The sequence below is a fragment of the Myotis lucifugus genome, unplaced genomic scaffold (genome assembly GCF_000147115.1).
Source record: "Myotis lucifugus unplaced genomic scaffold, Myoluc2.0 scaffold_1, whole genome shotgun sequence".
In the NCBI taxonomy this organism is placed as follows: domain Eukaryota; kingdom Metazoa; phylum Chordata; class Mammalia; order Chiroptera; family Vespertilionidae; genus Myotis; species Myotis lucifugus.
In genome coordinates, this window is record NW_005871049.1 from 21,161,021 (window position 1) to 21,178,431 (window position 17,411).

Consider the following 17,411-nt stretch of genomic DNA (forward strand, 5'->3'; position numbering starts at 1 on the left):
AAAGCAGATGAGATCAAAGAAAAGGTGTGAGGAAAAGAGGGCATCGATAGAGAATTTGGGGGAACCACAGTGTTTGAGAGTAGACAGGGGAAAAGGAGAAAAATACAAACTTTAAGGTATTTATTTTATCCATATGACTCATCAAGGAGCACAGGATCATTTATTGCTGTGAAGATGAGTTGGTGGGTTCCAGGACCTGCAATAGAATAAAGACTCATTCTCTGGTATATACCTATTCAGAATGGCAATTCCAAATCCTCCCATGTGTCATGGGCTCTCATTTTCTGATGGAGTTTTTGGTTGCATATGGTCGATCTTTAATTGTTGTTTTATTTATGTCTGCATTTTTAGTGGTATAACTTTTTAAACTTTTTTTTTTATGTGCAATGTTTGAGAAAGATGCAGGTGTTTCTTAAGAAACATTAGTTTCTTAAGAAAACTCTATTAGAGTCCTCTATTAGAACACTAGAGATGATGGTTCTCGTTCTCTTTTGTTATTTTCTGTGAATTGAGGAAATTTGGCTTATTTTTTTACTCTTTATTTTGGACTGTGTAAATAATATATAGTAAAATTTATTATTAACATGCATTTTAGTTACATATTATATTAATTTCAGGTTGGCTAAACAATAGTCAGAGGATGATAGTAACCTGGCATGGGCTCCATTTTCTACTTGGATAGGTTTTCCTTCCTCCAGCCCACCCTCCACAGTGCTCCTACAACTATCTTGCTAAAATGTAATTCTCATCTGTCACTCCCTGCTTTAGAAAATGTGCAATAGCTGCTCATTGCCTAGAATAAAGTCTGCTCGCTTTGGCTGGACAATCAGCCCAGACTACCTTTCTCACCCTATCTGCCACTCTCTGTACATGCGCCATACAGTCATCATCCAGCGTCTTTCTGGAATATCCCATGTACTTCTGTTACATTGTGCCTCTATATGGTCTTCCCTGGACACCTTTCTCACCATTTCTCCACTCACCAAAATCCTCCTCATCTCTGACTTTCCTAGTGAACTCTCCCTCCCTACCTGAGTGGAATGAACTCATTCTGCCCTGGGTAGCAATTCAATCTATTCTGGGTAACAATTCATGCATGTTCCTGTTCATCAATTATAAATAGTTGTATCTATGTATTTTCTTTGACAGATTGTAAGTCTATCGAAGGTAAATACAGTGACTTGCCACTGGATCATTTGATAAATAATGAATTTATACAGAATGCCAGGCTCTGTCTCAGTCACAGTTTTTACTGTACTGGCAGCACCTACCACAAGGCTTGACCTATAATCATAGAATACTTCAAGTCAGTCTTGAGGCCTGGCTGTGACCGTTATCAAGCCTGTTGGTACCAGGCAAGATCATACATAACATTTCTGATAATGTTTCAGACCAAGTTGTTTTAAAATGCAGTGTTTAAAAAAATTCAGTGTCTACTTTTTAAATTTTGTGCTTTAGTCGAAGAAAAAAGGACTGAGTGTAGAAGAAAAGAGAGCCCGCATGATGGAAATTTTTTTTGAGACGGTAAGTCATTTTCCCTAAGATTTTTAGTATTTTGCATAATTTTTTCCTTACATATATGTCATCCAGTATTAACTGTACCTTTTTTTTTTTTTTTTTAGTCCTCACCCGAGGATATGCTTTTTCATCAATTGTATGGAGAGACAGAGAGAGAGAGAGAGAGAGAGAGAGAGAAACATCGATGTGAGAGAAAAACATTGGTAGTTTGCTTCTAGCATGCACCCTGACTAGGGATCCAACCTGCAACCTGGGCATGTGCCCTGACCGGGAATCGAACCTGCCTCCTTTTGTGTACAGGCCTACACTCCAATCAATTGAGCCATACTAGCTAAGGGCTTAACTGTACCCTTTTTTTAATTAGAGATCAGTACTCACCAATTTCCTGAAGAATGAATAAAGTTCTGCAAATATTTGTGGTGTTTGTGAGCTATGAGGGAATAACCTTATCCCAGTGTTCACAGAGTCTCTTCTATCCAGACTATCCTACACACTGGCCCCAGAATTATATTTCTGAAGCATATATTTGATTGTGTCCTCTTTCTGCCTGAAACTAATACAGCTGGCCAGGGGGAGGGGCCGTGGGCAGTTGGCCAGCCAGCCCCACCCACTGGTCGAACTCCCGGTCAAGGGGACAATTTGCATATTAGCCTTTTATTATGTAGGATTATATACTGGACATAATTGTATGTGCAATACAGCTGGCAGCGTAGTAGGTTTGTTTACACCAGCATCTCCACAACATGTGAGTAAGCTGCACTATGAGATGGCTAGCTACAACATCACTAGGCGATAGGAATTTTTCAGCTCTGTTATAATCATACTAGGGGCCCGATGCATGAAATTTGTGCAAGAGTAGGCCTTCCTTCCCCCAGCTGCTGGCACCAGCTTCTCTCTGGCACCCCGGACCCAGGCTTCCCTCCAGCCGCCAGCAAGCACCCGGTTCCCAGGCAGCCCTGGCTTCGTCCGGAAGGATGTCCAGTCTAATTAGCATATTATGCTTTTGTTATTATATACTAGAGGCCCAGTGCACAAAATTTGGGGGGGGGGATGTCCCTCAGCCCAGCCTGCACCCTCTACAATCTGGGACCCCTTGGGGGATGTCCGACTGCCGGACATCCCTCTCACAATCTGGGACTGCTGGCTCCCAACCACTCGCCTGCCTGTCTGCCTGATTGCCCCTAACCACTTCTGCCTGCCAGCCTGATCGCCTCCTAACTACTCCCCTGCCAGCCTGATCGACACCTAACTGCTCCCCTGCCGGCCCGATCACTCCCAACTGCCCTCCCCTGTTGGCCCGGTCGCCCTCAACTGCCCTCCCCTGCCGGCCCAGTCCCCCCCAAATGCCCTCCCCTACTGACCTGGTCCCCCCCAACTGCCCTCCCCTGCTAGCCCGGTCGCCCCTAACTGCCCTCCCCTGCCGGCCATCTTGTGGTGGCCATCTTGTGCGAGGGTGTGATGGTCAATTTGCATATTACCTCTTTATTATATAGGATGGCATGTTGACTGAAATGTCATTATGCAGTGCATGACTGTAATTGTATTAATTGACTGATTGATTGATTTCAGTTCATATATTCCCATATACAGGGTGTCCCCCCAAAATGTATGCATACTTTGAATGATTATAAAGTCAGTATTTATTACCCTACAGTTCATTTTCAAAATCTAAAGGAATCTATAAAAATGAATAATCTTTTTTTGTCAATGCTTGTTTTTAAACTGATGACTGTTCTGGTCCAGGCACTGCTGATAATATGAAGCAGTGGAATCGCAAACATCAAGAATCATTTTGGCCCTAGCCGGTTTGGCTCAGTGGATAGAGCGTAGGCCTGCAGATTGAAGGGGCCCGGATTCGATTCCAGTCAAGGGCACATGCCCAGGTTGCAGTCTCAATCCCCAGTAGGGTGCATGCAGGAGGCAGCCGATCAATGATTCTCTTTCATCATTGACGTTTCTCTCTCTCCCTCTGCATTCCTCTCTGAAATAAAAAATAATAATAATTTTGTTTGTTATTTTTGCACCCTTGGTTTGTCAATTGTTGCCAGTTTTGTATCATAAACTTTATTTTTTATGTATCCTGATTAAAAAAAAGTCTAGTGGCACTTTAGGATAAATTTTCTTTGTTCAAAGCTTAGTCTGGCTTCACCCATTATTTTAAATCAGTTAAACCTGAAAAGGAGTGAAAATTAAGTGAGTTATCAGCTATTAAAGTGTGTGTACATTTTTTGGGACATGTTACATAGTCATTCATATGAATACATATATGTATATATTTGAAGTTGCTAATGTACTACAAAAAGAATTCTTTGCCTGTTAATGCTTAAGAACATGCTAAAAGTATAGCTCAATGATAGAGAACTTGTACCTGAAGTCTGTTTCACCTAATAACTATGTGACTTTAAGGAAGTTATTTAACCTAAGTCTCAGTTTTCTCGTCTATTAAGGAGGATGATAATAACTGTACCCAGCTCACAGTGTTGGTATAAGAATTAAATGAGGTAATCTATATAAAACATTATAATGCCCAGGTCATAAGTGCTTAATTAAAAGGTATCTAGCGGTAGCTTACACATATTTTTTTTTAAGGGCTAGAAGAACATTGTATTCATCTGTCCTTCATTATCTCTGTTTAATGCTGGGGAAAACTAGTATACACTTGAGACCATTTTCTCTGTCCACTTAAATGACCACATTTTAGTTCTGAAGCTAGTTCTTTGCAAGCTCATTCGTTTGCACAGCAACCCCACTGGGCAGCCAGTATGTCTGGGGCTCCTCCTTGATGACCACATATAGGCAGATGTCTCAGTGAGTTCATGTTTTTTTATCCAGGGAATCTGAAGCATTTGCAAATAGATTTGATTAATTGATTTTTAAAAATGCATTAGACACCTAAAGCCAGTAATTTATTGCATGTTCTCTGAGACCTTACAGAATTATCTTTAAACAGTTTATTCCCAGATGTGCAAAAATTGATTTCACACCCTAAGATCAATGACTTAACAATTTCCTTAATTTAGTAAATCTTTAAGTGTAGTGAGATGAAGTTACTTTTTCCAACATTTTATTATGAAAGAATTTTACAGTGATACCTATGTATCCCACTTTTAAATTCTACCATTAACATTTTACTCTACTTGCTTTATCACTTATATTCATCTGTCCACTCCTTTATCCATCCATCAATTTGTCTTTGGTGGGAGGATGTATACCCAGGTACCAGTCTTTTGTCAGGTATATGTTTTATGAATATTGTCTTCTAATCAGTATTTGTGTTTTCAATTTCTTAATAGTAGCCTTGGATGAGCAGAAGTTTTAAATTTTTAGGAAGTCTAATTTTCATCATATTGAAGTTGCCTTTTCAAGTTCATTTTAGAATAAGTAGATCCCGGATTTCAAAACAATTATCACAATAATTATCTTCTAATTGCTGAGTACTTCCATCTTATTTTATTTTGGTTATCCAAGTTTTTTTCATCACTTTAACCAAAGCTTATTACAAAAAGAAAGGAGTAACTGTAAGATTAAATATTCTACATATATAGGTTCCCATAATTTAATTTGGTGGACATACAACATGTATAAAAATGATTGATAGGCAGCCATGAATATATAATTTTCCTATTTTTTAAGTGTAGCTCTTCCATGAAACTAAATATAAACAATTCTTGACAGTTGGCTGTTTTGTTTTTAGTTGGAACTGTTAAATCTGTAATGTATGATATATGCTAAGCAAAATACTGTTTGTGTTTTCTTAAAATCAGTGTCAAAGAAGCTAGATTATCTCGTGTTAACAAATGATTCATTGTAACTAGTTTTTATACTTCAGTGGGAAGCTGTTCTCCAGTTACTTTAAGATTTGTATGTTCATGCAAAACCTGTTCATTTTAACTTCTATGGTATTAAACAAGATAATTGCAGTTTCTTCTGGCTCCAAAATGCTTGATTCTGTTGCATTGTTCATTTCCAGGTATAGTTTTTTAGTACAGTGTTTTATGTATGAACAGAATTATGGTAAATATAAGTATATAGTAGAAAATAAATACATGTTTTTCATTTCTTTTTAAATTTTTTTTAAAAACAGAAAGATGTATTTCAATTAAAAGACATGGAGAAGATTGCTCCTAAAGAGAAAGGCATTAGTAAGTATCAAAGATGTGCCAAAATATGTAGGGAAATATTGGTCCTCTTTTCTGCTACAGTCTTTCACTTTATGGGAACAAATTTCTAGAGATGAATGTTTGTAAATGTATAATGTGTAATATATACATTAAACAAATGTATAAATGACACAGATCCATCGTTATGGTATTATGCAGAGTGTTTTCACTGCCCTAAAAATCCTCTGTGCTCTGCCTCTTTACTTCTTCCTCCCCCCGCTCATAAAGTCTTTACATGATGTCTTTGGGCCATGGCCATGATTCCTGTGTTTGGAGTATCTGCTCTAGGAAAATTAAAATGGAGTATGCATGTATGTCCATGTACACACATATATACATACATGCAAATATACACATTTATCTACTTATGGGCATAATTTACTTCAAAAGGAGTAAAAACTGTTCATGTATGTTTTAATATTTGTTAAATGTTACATTTTGTCTTTACCTGGTGTCTTCATTTTCTGTAGCAGCAAATTACCACAAACTTGGTACTTGACACAGTAGAAATTTATTCTCTTAGTTCTGGAGACCAGAAGTCAAAAATGAAGGTGTCAACAGAGTTGGCTACTTTTGGAGGCTCAGAAGGAGAATCCATTTCATGTTTCTCTCCTACCTTCTGGTGGCTGCCAGCAGTGCTTGACTTACAGACACATCATTCTCATCTCTGCCTCTGTCTTCACATGGCCTTCCCCTTTGTTATCTCCCCTTCTGTCTCTTACAAGGACGCATTCCATTGAATTTGTGACCCAGCCAAAATCCAGGATGATTTCATCTGGAGATCCTTAATTATACCTGTACAGATGCTTTTTCAAATGTGGTCACATTCACAGGTTCTGGGGGTTATCTTTTGAATGGTCACTGTTAAATCCACTACATAGGATACATATTTTTTTATTTTTTATTTTTAAATATATTTTTTATAGATTTCAGAGAGGAAGGGAGAGGCAGGGAGATAGAAACAGCAATGATGAGAGAGAATCATTGATCAGCTGCCTCCTGCACGCCCCACAACCGGGCATATGCCCTGACCAGGAATCGGACCATGACTTCCTAGCTCATAGGTCAATGCTTAACCACTGAACCACGCCAGCCGCACTGGATACATATTTTTTTGAACCTTACTTTCTGATTACATAAACTACATGCTTATTTTAACAGATTTGGAAATTATAAAGACTATACTGAAAATAAAAGTTGTTCATGAGAACATCACTGTTAAACATTTTGGTGTATTTTGATGAATTATTTTTAGGTTCTGTTTGTCTTTGTATGTATGTATCTGTCCATTTCTCTGAGAAAGAACTATGCTGCATATACAGTTTTGTGTTCATGTCTTTTTTTTTTCATATAACATATCATTCACATTTACTTATGTCATGTGCTTTTAAGAAAATTATGTACAGCACCTGCGTCTCTTAATGTTTAATTCTATGACTACCTACCATGCCATGATTTGCTTAGCCTGTTACACATTGTTGAACATCTACGTTGTTCCCAAATTTTGCTGCTAAATTTAATGTGCAATTAACATGCAATCCATAAATTTTTTTCTAAAAGACTTTTTAGAGTAGTTTTAGGTTCACAGAAAGATTGAGAGGAAGGTACAGAGATTTCATATATATTTCCTGTCTCAAACTCCCAACATGCATAGCTTCTGTTAGCAACATCACTGAACAGTGGTACATTTATTACAATTGATGAACCTGCATCGACACATCATAATCACCCAAAGTCCATTGTTTACATTAGGGTTCACGCTTGGTGTTGTACATTCTATGGGTTTGGACAAATGTATAATGATACGGATCTATCATTATGGCTTTGTATTTTTTACATGCTATTTTTTAAAATGTTTTTCTGATTTTTAAACTTGTTCAGTTTATTTTTTATTTATTACTAGAGCCCTCGTGCACAAAAATTTGTGCACTTGGGGGTGTCCCTCGGCCCAGCCAGTGCCCTCTCGCATTCTGGGACCCCTCAGGGGATGTCCACCTGCTGGCTTAGGCCTGCTCCCCAGGGGATCAGGCCTGAGCTGGCAGTCAGACATCCCTCTGGCAGCCCGGGAGCCCTCGGGGGATGTCCGCTTGCCAGCGGGGAGCAGGCCTAAGCTGCAGTTGGACATCCTTAGCGCTGCTGAGGAGGCGGGAGAGGCTCCCGCCACCACCGCTGTGCTGGCAGCCATCAGCCTGGCTTGTGGCTGAGCAGAGCTCCCCCTGTGGGAGGGCACTGACCACCAGGGGGCAGCTCCTGCACTGAGCTTCTGCCCCCTGGTGATCAGTGTGTGTCTAGTGACCAGTCATTCCCAGTCTTTCTGCTGTTAGGGTCAATTTGCATATTACCCTTTTATTATATAGGATTTATTTTTCATAATAGTTTTATTTTTGTTTTCTTAGCAAAAATGGCAATATATGTTTATTGTCGGAAAAAGAAAAATGAGTAAAAAGAAAGAAAGAAAAATTGCCTCTTAACCCGTTACTCAAAATAACGACTGTCACATTAGTGTATACTGTCTTTTAAATTTATTTTTAACATAATACATTCTGTATTACACATTTTGAATGTATATATACCATGGCATTAAATATTTTATAACATAACTTCAATGATTGCATATATTCAATTACAATAAAATACTTTTAAAAGTCCTGTTATTGGACTGGTTCCCAACTTTTTACTATTGAAAACTGCTTTGACAGGCATCCTTATGTATATCCATCATTATTTTCTTTGGCTGAATTTATAAAAGTGGAATTTCTACACAAAAGGCCTGCATAAACCTAAAGCTTTAGATACATGCTGCTGAGGGTACCCATGTTGAGAGTACCCATTTTCCTGAACCCTTTATTTTTTTTAGTGTTTTTAATTTGAGAGTCAAAATATTAACTCTCATTGCTTTATTTTACTTCTTTAATTATTAATGTGGTTCAACATTTTCTGGTTTATTGACCATGTATATTTTATAGATGCCCATTGATATACTTTTGTTTTTCTGTTGCAGTATTGGGCTTTTTTGTTACTATTTTTGAAAGCTCCTTATTTATTAAATTATTAACTCTTGACCTATAAATTTGTTGCATTTCCCCACTTATTGGCCTTTTCATTTTATTTATGATATATCTTTAAAAATTATATCTTTTAGCTGCTATGTCAGTGAAAGACGTTCTTCAAAGCTTAGTTGATGATGGTATGGTTGACTGTGAGAGGATTGGAACCTCTAATTATTATTGGGCTTTTCCCAGTAAAGCCCTTCATGCAAGGAAACGTAAGTTGGAGGCTCTGGAGTCTCAGGTAAGCCACCGCAGTTAAAAAATATACATTTGCTTTGTAAAAAATAAATTTGTTTTACTTAATCTTTTCAGTTAGTGGTTTCTGTTAAATTTTTCACATATATTATTTGACTCAAAGTCTAAAGATAATCAACATCTCTTTCTCCCATCAGAATCTTAGAATGTTTTAACTTTCATCTTCCCACATGCCATAATATTGTTATCTAATATTTTAGATCCTTTTAGATTTACAGAAAAGCTGATGGGGAGGTACAGAGAGTTCTGTAATACCCACCCCTTTCTCACTACCAAATACACATCTTGTATTAGTTTCTGTGTAAAAATTTGCTTTCATCTCTCTTAGGAATTGCTGCATCATATGATAACACTAGAGGCCCAGTGCACAAAAATCGTGCATGGGCAGGGTCCCTAGGCCTGGCCCATGATCAGGGCTGATCAAGTTCCCCGCCTCCTGGCCTCCCCGCCTTTTCCTTCCCTCACTCCCTCAGCACCCCGCCGCCACCGCTGGTTGCCTGCCATGTTTCACTTCACCCCATGGTGGTTAGCGCACGTCATAGCAAGCAGTCGAACTCCTGAGGGGACCATTGCATTTAGCCTTTTATTATATAGGATTATGCTTAACTGAAAAACTTCAGGCTGTTTTCTAAGGAGTTGCACTATTCTGCATTCCTACCAATTTCATCACTTTCTCACCAAAACTTGTCACTACCTGACTTTTTGACTTTAGCCATTTCAGTGGTATCTCATTATTGTTTTGATTTCCATTGCCCTGATGACTAAGGATGTTGAACATCTTTTCATGTGTCTACTGACCATTTGTATATCTTTCTTAGAGACCTATCAGTTCAGATCCTTTGCCCATGTTTATCTCTTAAACATGATGCCACATTTTTTTTTCCTGTGAGGAAATGACATGCATATTCATCACTCAGCAATTTTTTTTTTATAACATTTTTATTGATTTCAGAGAGGAAGGGACAGGGAGAGATAGAAACATCAATGATGAAAGAGAATCATTGATTGGCTGCCTCCTGCACACCCCCTACTGGGGATCTAGACTGCAACCCGGGCATGTACCTTTGTCCTGAATCGAACCTGGGACCATTCAGTCTGCAGGCGAAGCTCTATCCACTCAGCCAAACTGGCTAGGGCCATCACTCAGCATTTTTTTCAAAAAGTTTTGCAATTAAAAACTTTATTGAGGAATAATTGGCATACAAGAACTGCTTATATTTCTTATATTTAAAGTTAATAAATTGATGTTTGACACACGTATACATTCATGAAACCATCACCACAGTCAAGATAATGATTCCCATCACACCAAAAAGTTTTTTCATTCCCCTTTTCAGTCTTTCTCTCCTGCCCACTGTTCCCTTACCCCATCCCCAGACAAGTACCGATTTGCTCTGTCACTATGCATTAGTTTATATTTCCTAGAATTTTCTATAAATGGAATCATACAGTATGTACTCTCTTTCCTGGCTTCTTTTACTCAGTATAATTATTTTAAGATGTATCCATGTTGCTGTATGTATTAATCATTCGCTTTCTATTGCTAAGTGGCATTCCGTTGTATGGATGTACAATAGTTTGTTTACCTATTGATGGACATTTGGGTTTTTTGTTTGGGTTATTAGAAATAAAGCTACTATGGATATTTATGTATAAGTCTGTATGAACATCTTTTTTCATTTATAATGGGTAAATCTAAGGATGGAATAGATGGATCATAGGGTCGGTGTAGTTTAACTTTTAAGAAATTACCAAACTGTTTTCCATAGTGTTGTGCTATTTTATATTCCCACTAGCTATGTATCAGAGTTCCAGTTCCTCCACATCCTGAATAATACTTGGTATGATACCTGCTGTAGTAAGTGCGTAGTGATATCTTGTGGTTTTAATTTCCATTTCCACAGTGCCTAATAATTTGAGCATCCTTGCATGTGTTTATTTGTCATCCATATATCTTCATTGATGAAGTGTCTTTAACAGATCTTTTGCCTTTTAAAAAAATCAGGTTGTGCCCTAGCCAGTTTGGCTCAGTGGATAGAGCGTCAGCCTGCGGACTGAAGGGTGCTGGGTTCAATTTTGGTCTAGGGCATATGTTCAGGTTGCGGCTTGATCCCCAGTGGGGAGTGTGCAGGATGATTCTCTCTTATCATTGATGTTTCTATCTCTCTCTCCCTCTCTCTTCCTCTCTGAAATCAATAAAAATATATTTTAAAGAAATCAGGTTGTTTATTTTTATTATTCAGTTTAGAAAGTTCTCTATGCTTTCTGGATATAAATCCTATATCAGATAAATGCTTTCCAAATGTTTTTCTCCCAGTCTGTAGTTCATCTTTTTATTTTCTTAACTGTTTTGAGGAGCAAAAGTGTTTAATTTTGATGAAGTCTATGTTATCAATTTGTTTCTTTATGGTTGGTGTTTCTGGTGTTATATATTACTTTCCTCCAGGCAGTTCATGACTGCCGCTGGATATATCAGGTGCTGACTAAGCATTTCTTGGTTAACTTTACCAGCCAAAGAAACTCTTTGACCTTGAGTAAAAAGGCCAAATGAGCACTTTTTATATTTTTGCCTTTGGATTTAGCATAATCTCTACTTAGCAAGTGGAGGAGCTTGACAAATCCTATATAATAAAAGCCTAATATGCAAATCAACAGAATGGTGGAACTACCGGCTGAACAATTGGTTGCTATGATGTGTACTGACCACCAGGGGGCAGATGCTCAATGCAGGAGCTGCCTGCCCCCAGGCCAGTCAAAGCAGGTGCCAGCGGCCCCCCCCACCCCCCGATTGCCCCACTGGTAGCCTCACAGATCAGCCCTGATCGCGGGCCAGGCCTAGGGACCCTACCCGTGCACAAATTTCATCCACCAGGCCTCTAGTCTATATATACAAAAGGCTAAGTGACCAACCTTATGTCCGTCTGACCGGTACATATAACACACACTGGCAGTTTAAAAATAAACGACTCGTGCATGAGTAATACATATATAGCTCACTGGTGCCAATCGCATGTGTGTTTTAATTTTATAACACTATATTATATATACTATTTTGACATGTAATTTTTGCAGTAATGTAATTACCGCACGAATCTTTCTTCTAATTAATTTCCTTTCAATGTGCACAAATCCGTGCACCAGGCCAATAGTTTTAACAGAAATAAGCAAGAGATTCTTGCTAGTATCCTAGTATATGAATCTATTTTTAAAAGTGAGTATAATATTGTGTTTTTATACTGAGTGATTGAGGTATAGCATGTTCCAATCAGTTACTGTCAGTATACTTCTCTACCTACTGGTCTGAGAGTTGGCATCCAGTATATTTTGTGAAACACCCCTCTCTTCCCACCCCTGTTTACAAGCTGGAGGTTAAAGCTTAATCTCACATACTTGCTCAGAAATCAGAAGTCAAGTCAGGGACTAACACATAGGCAATAGATTTAATACCTTCTGTTCGAAGCACTCCCAGAAGTAAATGAAGAATGCATCATTTGTAAAAGGTTGATAGCCCTTGGCATTTGCTATAAATTAAAAAAATTGCCATTCTACTGATCTAAACCTACTTTATTCTTTTACTAAAATTTGAGAAGTCATGTCAATATCCTACTATGCCCCTCAACCAAGGTTCTGAAGCTCACTTATTTTAGAGAAGTGACACGGCTTAATGGAAAGATAGGAATCAGACTGAATTTAGGTCACATTTCACTTCTTACTAACTAGGGTCTTGGGAAATTTTCTTAACCTCTTTAAAGCCTCAGTTTCCCAATTTGTAAAAGAGACACTATACTTATTACAAAGGGTCGCGATGCAGTTGAAGTGATATGTGTAAAGTGCCTGGTGGAAGTAGGCACTTAGTATGTGGTGGTCACAGATTCAGCTAGATTAGTTCCCATCCAGGAGTATATACTCTAAGTTTACTTGTTCAATCAGAACAAATATTTGAGGGTCTACTATGTACAAAACATTTTACCAGATACCAGAAAAAGTAGAATTCAAAATCCATGCTTCATAAGAAAGAACTTGTAGCCTGTGCTGAAGCTAATATATATTATACACATGAAAGAGAGAAGTGAAGAGTAAAAAGTTTTATATGGTGAATGTAGATATTAGAAATGCTGCAAGAGATGGCGGGATTTATATAAAGATAGAAGGCACTGAGTTAACATTGAATTGAACCACATTCCAAATTCAAGGTTGCACTGAAGGATCAGTGTATTCAAGACATTGCTAAAGTAAAATGTGAACTTCCTTTGAATTTCTTGTTAATTACTTCCAGATTAGAGAGAGGGAGAACTCTTAAATTCCCCTGCCCCTCATCATTCTCTTATGCTTTGGTCTGTCAGTGATTTCAATTATGGGTAGGAATGTATTCATCTCTTGAGAATAGACATTTTTGTAGTATATCTGAAAATTAAATCAGGAAACATATTTTGTTCTCGTATGTGTTGATCATGCTTAAAAAGTCTAAAAAAGCCTCATGATTATAATATATGTTTCCCTTTAACATATTCTGAGCTAGCAAACAAGCCATCAGCTGTGTGTGGGTTGCATTAACTACTTCTACTGATATTTACTCTGTGCCTGTTCTGTGCATGCATTGTGCCAAATTCTGTGGGCAATATAAAAATAATAGAATATGTGTTTTATGTTGAGATATTTTATGCTTTTCTAGGGAAGGCAAGATAAATATCTTCTGTAGTTAACTTTTTATGAAAAGACATAGTTAATTAACTATGTAAGATTTAATTTATGTAAGATCAGTGCCAAACACTGTTGTTGCTATGGGTCCTAATTGTTACACAGTTTAGAGGGTAGTAAGATTTTTATAAATCCACTAAAGGCCCGGTGCACGAAATTTGTGCACCGCTGGGTGGTGGTGGTGTCCCTCAGCCTGGCCTGCACCCTCTTGAAATCTAGGACCCCTCGGGTAGGGTCCTAAGGCCTGGCTGGCGATCAGGGCCTATTGGGTCTTTCTTTCCCCCGGCTGCTGGCAGCTGGCCCCATCCCCGCCGCTGCCACTGCTTGCCTTCTGTGTGGCATTGCCCCCCACCACCACCAGTTGCCTCCCTCTGTGGGCGACAGGTGTGAGGTGTGGTCACTTGGCTGGCCTGCGCCTCCCTCTGCAGGGCAATCACTGGCTGGCCCTGCTCACCTGCCACAGCATCGCTGGCCGGTGGCCTGGGCCTCCCTCTGTGGGGTGATCGATCGTAGAGCTCCACGATCGATTGCCCAGCAGAGGGAGGTCCCGCCCACCCGGCCAGGGCTTCACAGTCGCAGAGCACCCCCCCAATTGATCACCTTGCTGCAAGCCAGTGGCCTGGGCCTCCATCTTTGGGGCAATCAATCACAGAGGCCCCCCATTGATCGCCCCATAGAGGTGGCCTGGCTCTTCCTCTGCGGTTGATTGTGGGGCGATGGCGGGGGCCCCCCAACTAATTGCATCACACCCACCTTGGCTGGCCTGGTGCCAGTGTGTGTCATAGCATGGTCGTCTGGAAGGTCATCTGGACAGTCGTTCCTGCTGTTCGGTCGATTTGAATATTACGCTTTTATTATTATAGATACTAGGGGCCCAGTGCACGAATTCTTGCACCTTGAAAGGAACTGTGGCTGCGAGGCTGCAGTGGGCACAGGAGTGGGTCTCGGCCCATCCTCTGTGCCCCCGCCACAGCCCCCAGTCCCATCTGCCGGTAGCCCTGCTCCCACCGCCGCCGTTCCCATGCACTCATAGTGCCGGCCCCGCTTGCACCCACTGAAGGCATGGAGCAATTGGGGCCGGCGCCAGAAGTGGGTGCGAGCGGGGCCAGCAACGTCAGAGGGTGTGAGCAACGGCTGCTGCCCTGATCGCCCCTCAGGAGCAGGGGGAGGTAGAGAAGCCCTGAGGGGTGATCAGGGCCAGCAGCCTCCACAAACACCCGCTGGCGGCACTGAGCTATCGGGGCCAGTACCAGGTGCCGGCAGTGGGTGTGAGTGGTGGTTCCGGCACCTGCAGCAGGTGCAAACAGGGCCAGCGATGGTAGCAGGCGCAAGCGCCAGGTGGGACCATGGTGTGTGGGAGCAAAGACTTCAGTAACCACCAGAGGCTCACCCCAGTGGCACCCCTGCTCACCTGCTCCACCATCCCACCGCAGCTGACTCCCGCCATGTTCCACGCGTGTCCCCTGGTGGTCAGCATATGTCATAGCAACCGGTTGTTCGGTTGTTCCAGTTGTTCTGCCATTGCATATTAGCCTTTTATTATATAAGCTAGTTAAGGGAAACTTTTTAGAAATTATTTTGAGCTGAAAGTTGAGTAGATTAGATGGATGGAGGAAATTCCGCAGCAGGCAGAGGGAGCTACTGATGCTGATGTTGACAGTGGCAGCCAAAATGTATTGAGCACTTAGCCAGGTATGGCTTTAAGAGCTTGTCTTAGTTTTTCAGCTGCTATAACAAAATACCAGGATGAGTAGCTTATAAACAACAGAAATTTATTTCTCATAGTTTTGGAGGCTGGTCAGGTAAGAGCCCTCTCCCAGGTCAGAGCCTTTTCACTGTACCCTCACATGGTGGAAGGGGCTGGCATCCCTCTGGATACTCTTCTATAAGAGCACTAACCTTATTCATGAGGACTCCACCTTCATGCCGCAAGCACCTCTCAAAGGCCCACATACTAAAACCATTACCTTTAGGCGTTAGAACTTCAACATATGATTTTGAGGGAGACACAAACATTTAGACCAGGGGTCCTCAAACTACGACCCGCAGGCCACATGCGGCCCGCCAAAAACATTTATCCGGCCCACCGGGTGTTTTTGCTGCCGCTGCCTATTGCTTAGCAGCTGACTCGTCCCGGGCCCGCAGTGCCCATGTGTGGAATGTGTGCCGCACTCTCCAACTCCCCTCCTTCTCTCTGTCTCTCGACTCCTCCTCTCAGTCTCGGGTGTGATCAGACGAGTCACGAACTTGCCTGTGTAGAGCCTGCTGCTGCCTAAGGACCGAGGTAAGAACAAGTTAGGATTTATTTTTTTTTGAAGTTAGGAGGTCTATTTTTTTTTTTTTTTCAGTTAGTAGGGCCTTTTTTTTTTTTGAAGTTAGGAGAGCCTTAATTGTTTTGAAGTTTTGTTTTTTTACTTCAAAATAAGATATGTGCAGTGTGCATAGGAATTTGTTCATAGTTTTTTTTTAAACTATAGTCCGACCCTCCAACGGTCTGAGGGACAGTGAACTGGCCCCTTGTTTAAAAAGTTTGAGGACCCCTGATTTAGACCATACCAGAGCTTTTACAGGTTTTATATCACTTGATTCTTACAACTGCAAGAGTTATGTATTAACTCCCCATTTTACATATGAGAAGATTGAGGCACCAAGAAGTTAAATAACTTGCCCAAAATAGCAGTATTAGTAGCTGATGAAGCAGAATTCAAATACAAGCATTCTGATTCCATAGTCCTTGCATGTAACCACAGATAAACAAAACTATAAAGCACATTATATTCAGTGAAGAGTTGGTGACTAGCATGGAAAGACTGAAAACAAATTTTTAATAGTAATGGGGAAATAAGGTTAGAAATTAGATTGAGGCCCTTTTATGGGATGTTTTAATAATTGGGAATTTTAAAAAAATTCATAGAGAGGAAGGGAAAGGGAGAGAGACACCAATTGGCTGCCTCCTGCATGCCCCCTATTGGGGATTGAGCCTGCAACTTGGGCATGTGCCCTGACCGGGAATTGAACTGGTGACCTTCTAGTGCATGGGACAATGCTCAACCAATTGAGCTACACCAGCAGGGCAGTGGTTGGTTGGATTTTATCATATACACCAAGCAGGGGAAGTGGAAATTTTCCTGCCAATTTATTTTATGGTTTTTCTTTTTGCTGATCTAATTACTTTAAAAAATAGATTATAAGCTCAGAAAATACTAATGTTATTATATTACGATATTCAGCAAAAAAACTTTCACCCTCCTCTCCCCCCGTATATAATATAGTATTACTGTTGCTGGAAATAGCTAATGTAGTATTTTATTTCTGCAAGGCTGAAATAAATATTTGGGTTGAGTAGAAAAAAAGTTGTTAAGCTAGCCTCTCTGACTAGCTGTAACACAGTTGCATTCCTGAAGCCTTTTTACATAACTTAATAACTTTAATGGGCAAGAAAAGCTTTGATGATGAAAGTGGGAGTGTGTTTAAATCTGCTAGTTCTTCTGAAATATATGCAAATATGTTACAGTATTTGGATGATAGTAGAAATAGCCATTTTGGCTCAACAGAAAGTAGAAATAGCCAGATCCTTTTCTCATGTCATTGTTGTGAATTGTTATGTAGCTTAAAAAGTAATTATAAAAATTAATTATAATGTGGGAACTCCCAAGTGAGATGGCATTTCTCGGCATCCTGAAGAATGTATAGACTTATTAAATGTCAAGAAGTGATTTTTTTCTTCTTG

At 40.0% G+C, this 17,411-nt stretch overlaps 1 protein-coding gene across 1 annotated transcript in view; it reads left to right on the forward strand.

Annotated features, from left to right (window-relative positions):
• The first annotated feature begins 1,448 nt into the window (after positions 1 to 1,448).
• The window catches only part of MND1 (meiotic nuclear divisions 1), a 47,507-nt gene continuing 31,544 nt past the window's right edge, over positions 1,449 to 17,411 (forward strand). The window contains exons 1-3 of the mRNA XM_023753289.1: positions 1,449 to 1,524; positions 5,603 to 5,660; positions 8,821 to 8,969. Coding sequence (XP_023609057.1) covers positions 1,501 to 1,524; positions 5,603 to 5,660; positions 8,821 to 8,969 — 231 coding nt within the window. The 5' untranslated portion in view covers positions 1,449 to 1,500. The remainder of the gene's footprint in view (positions 1,525 to 5,602; positions 5,661 to 8,820; positions 8,970 to 17,411) is intronic.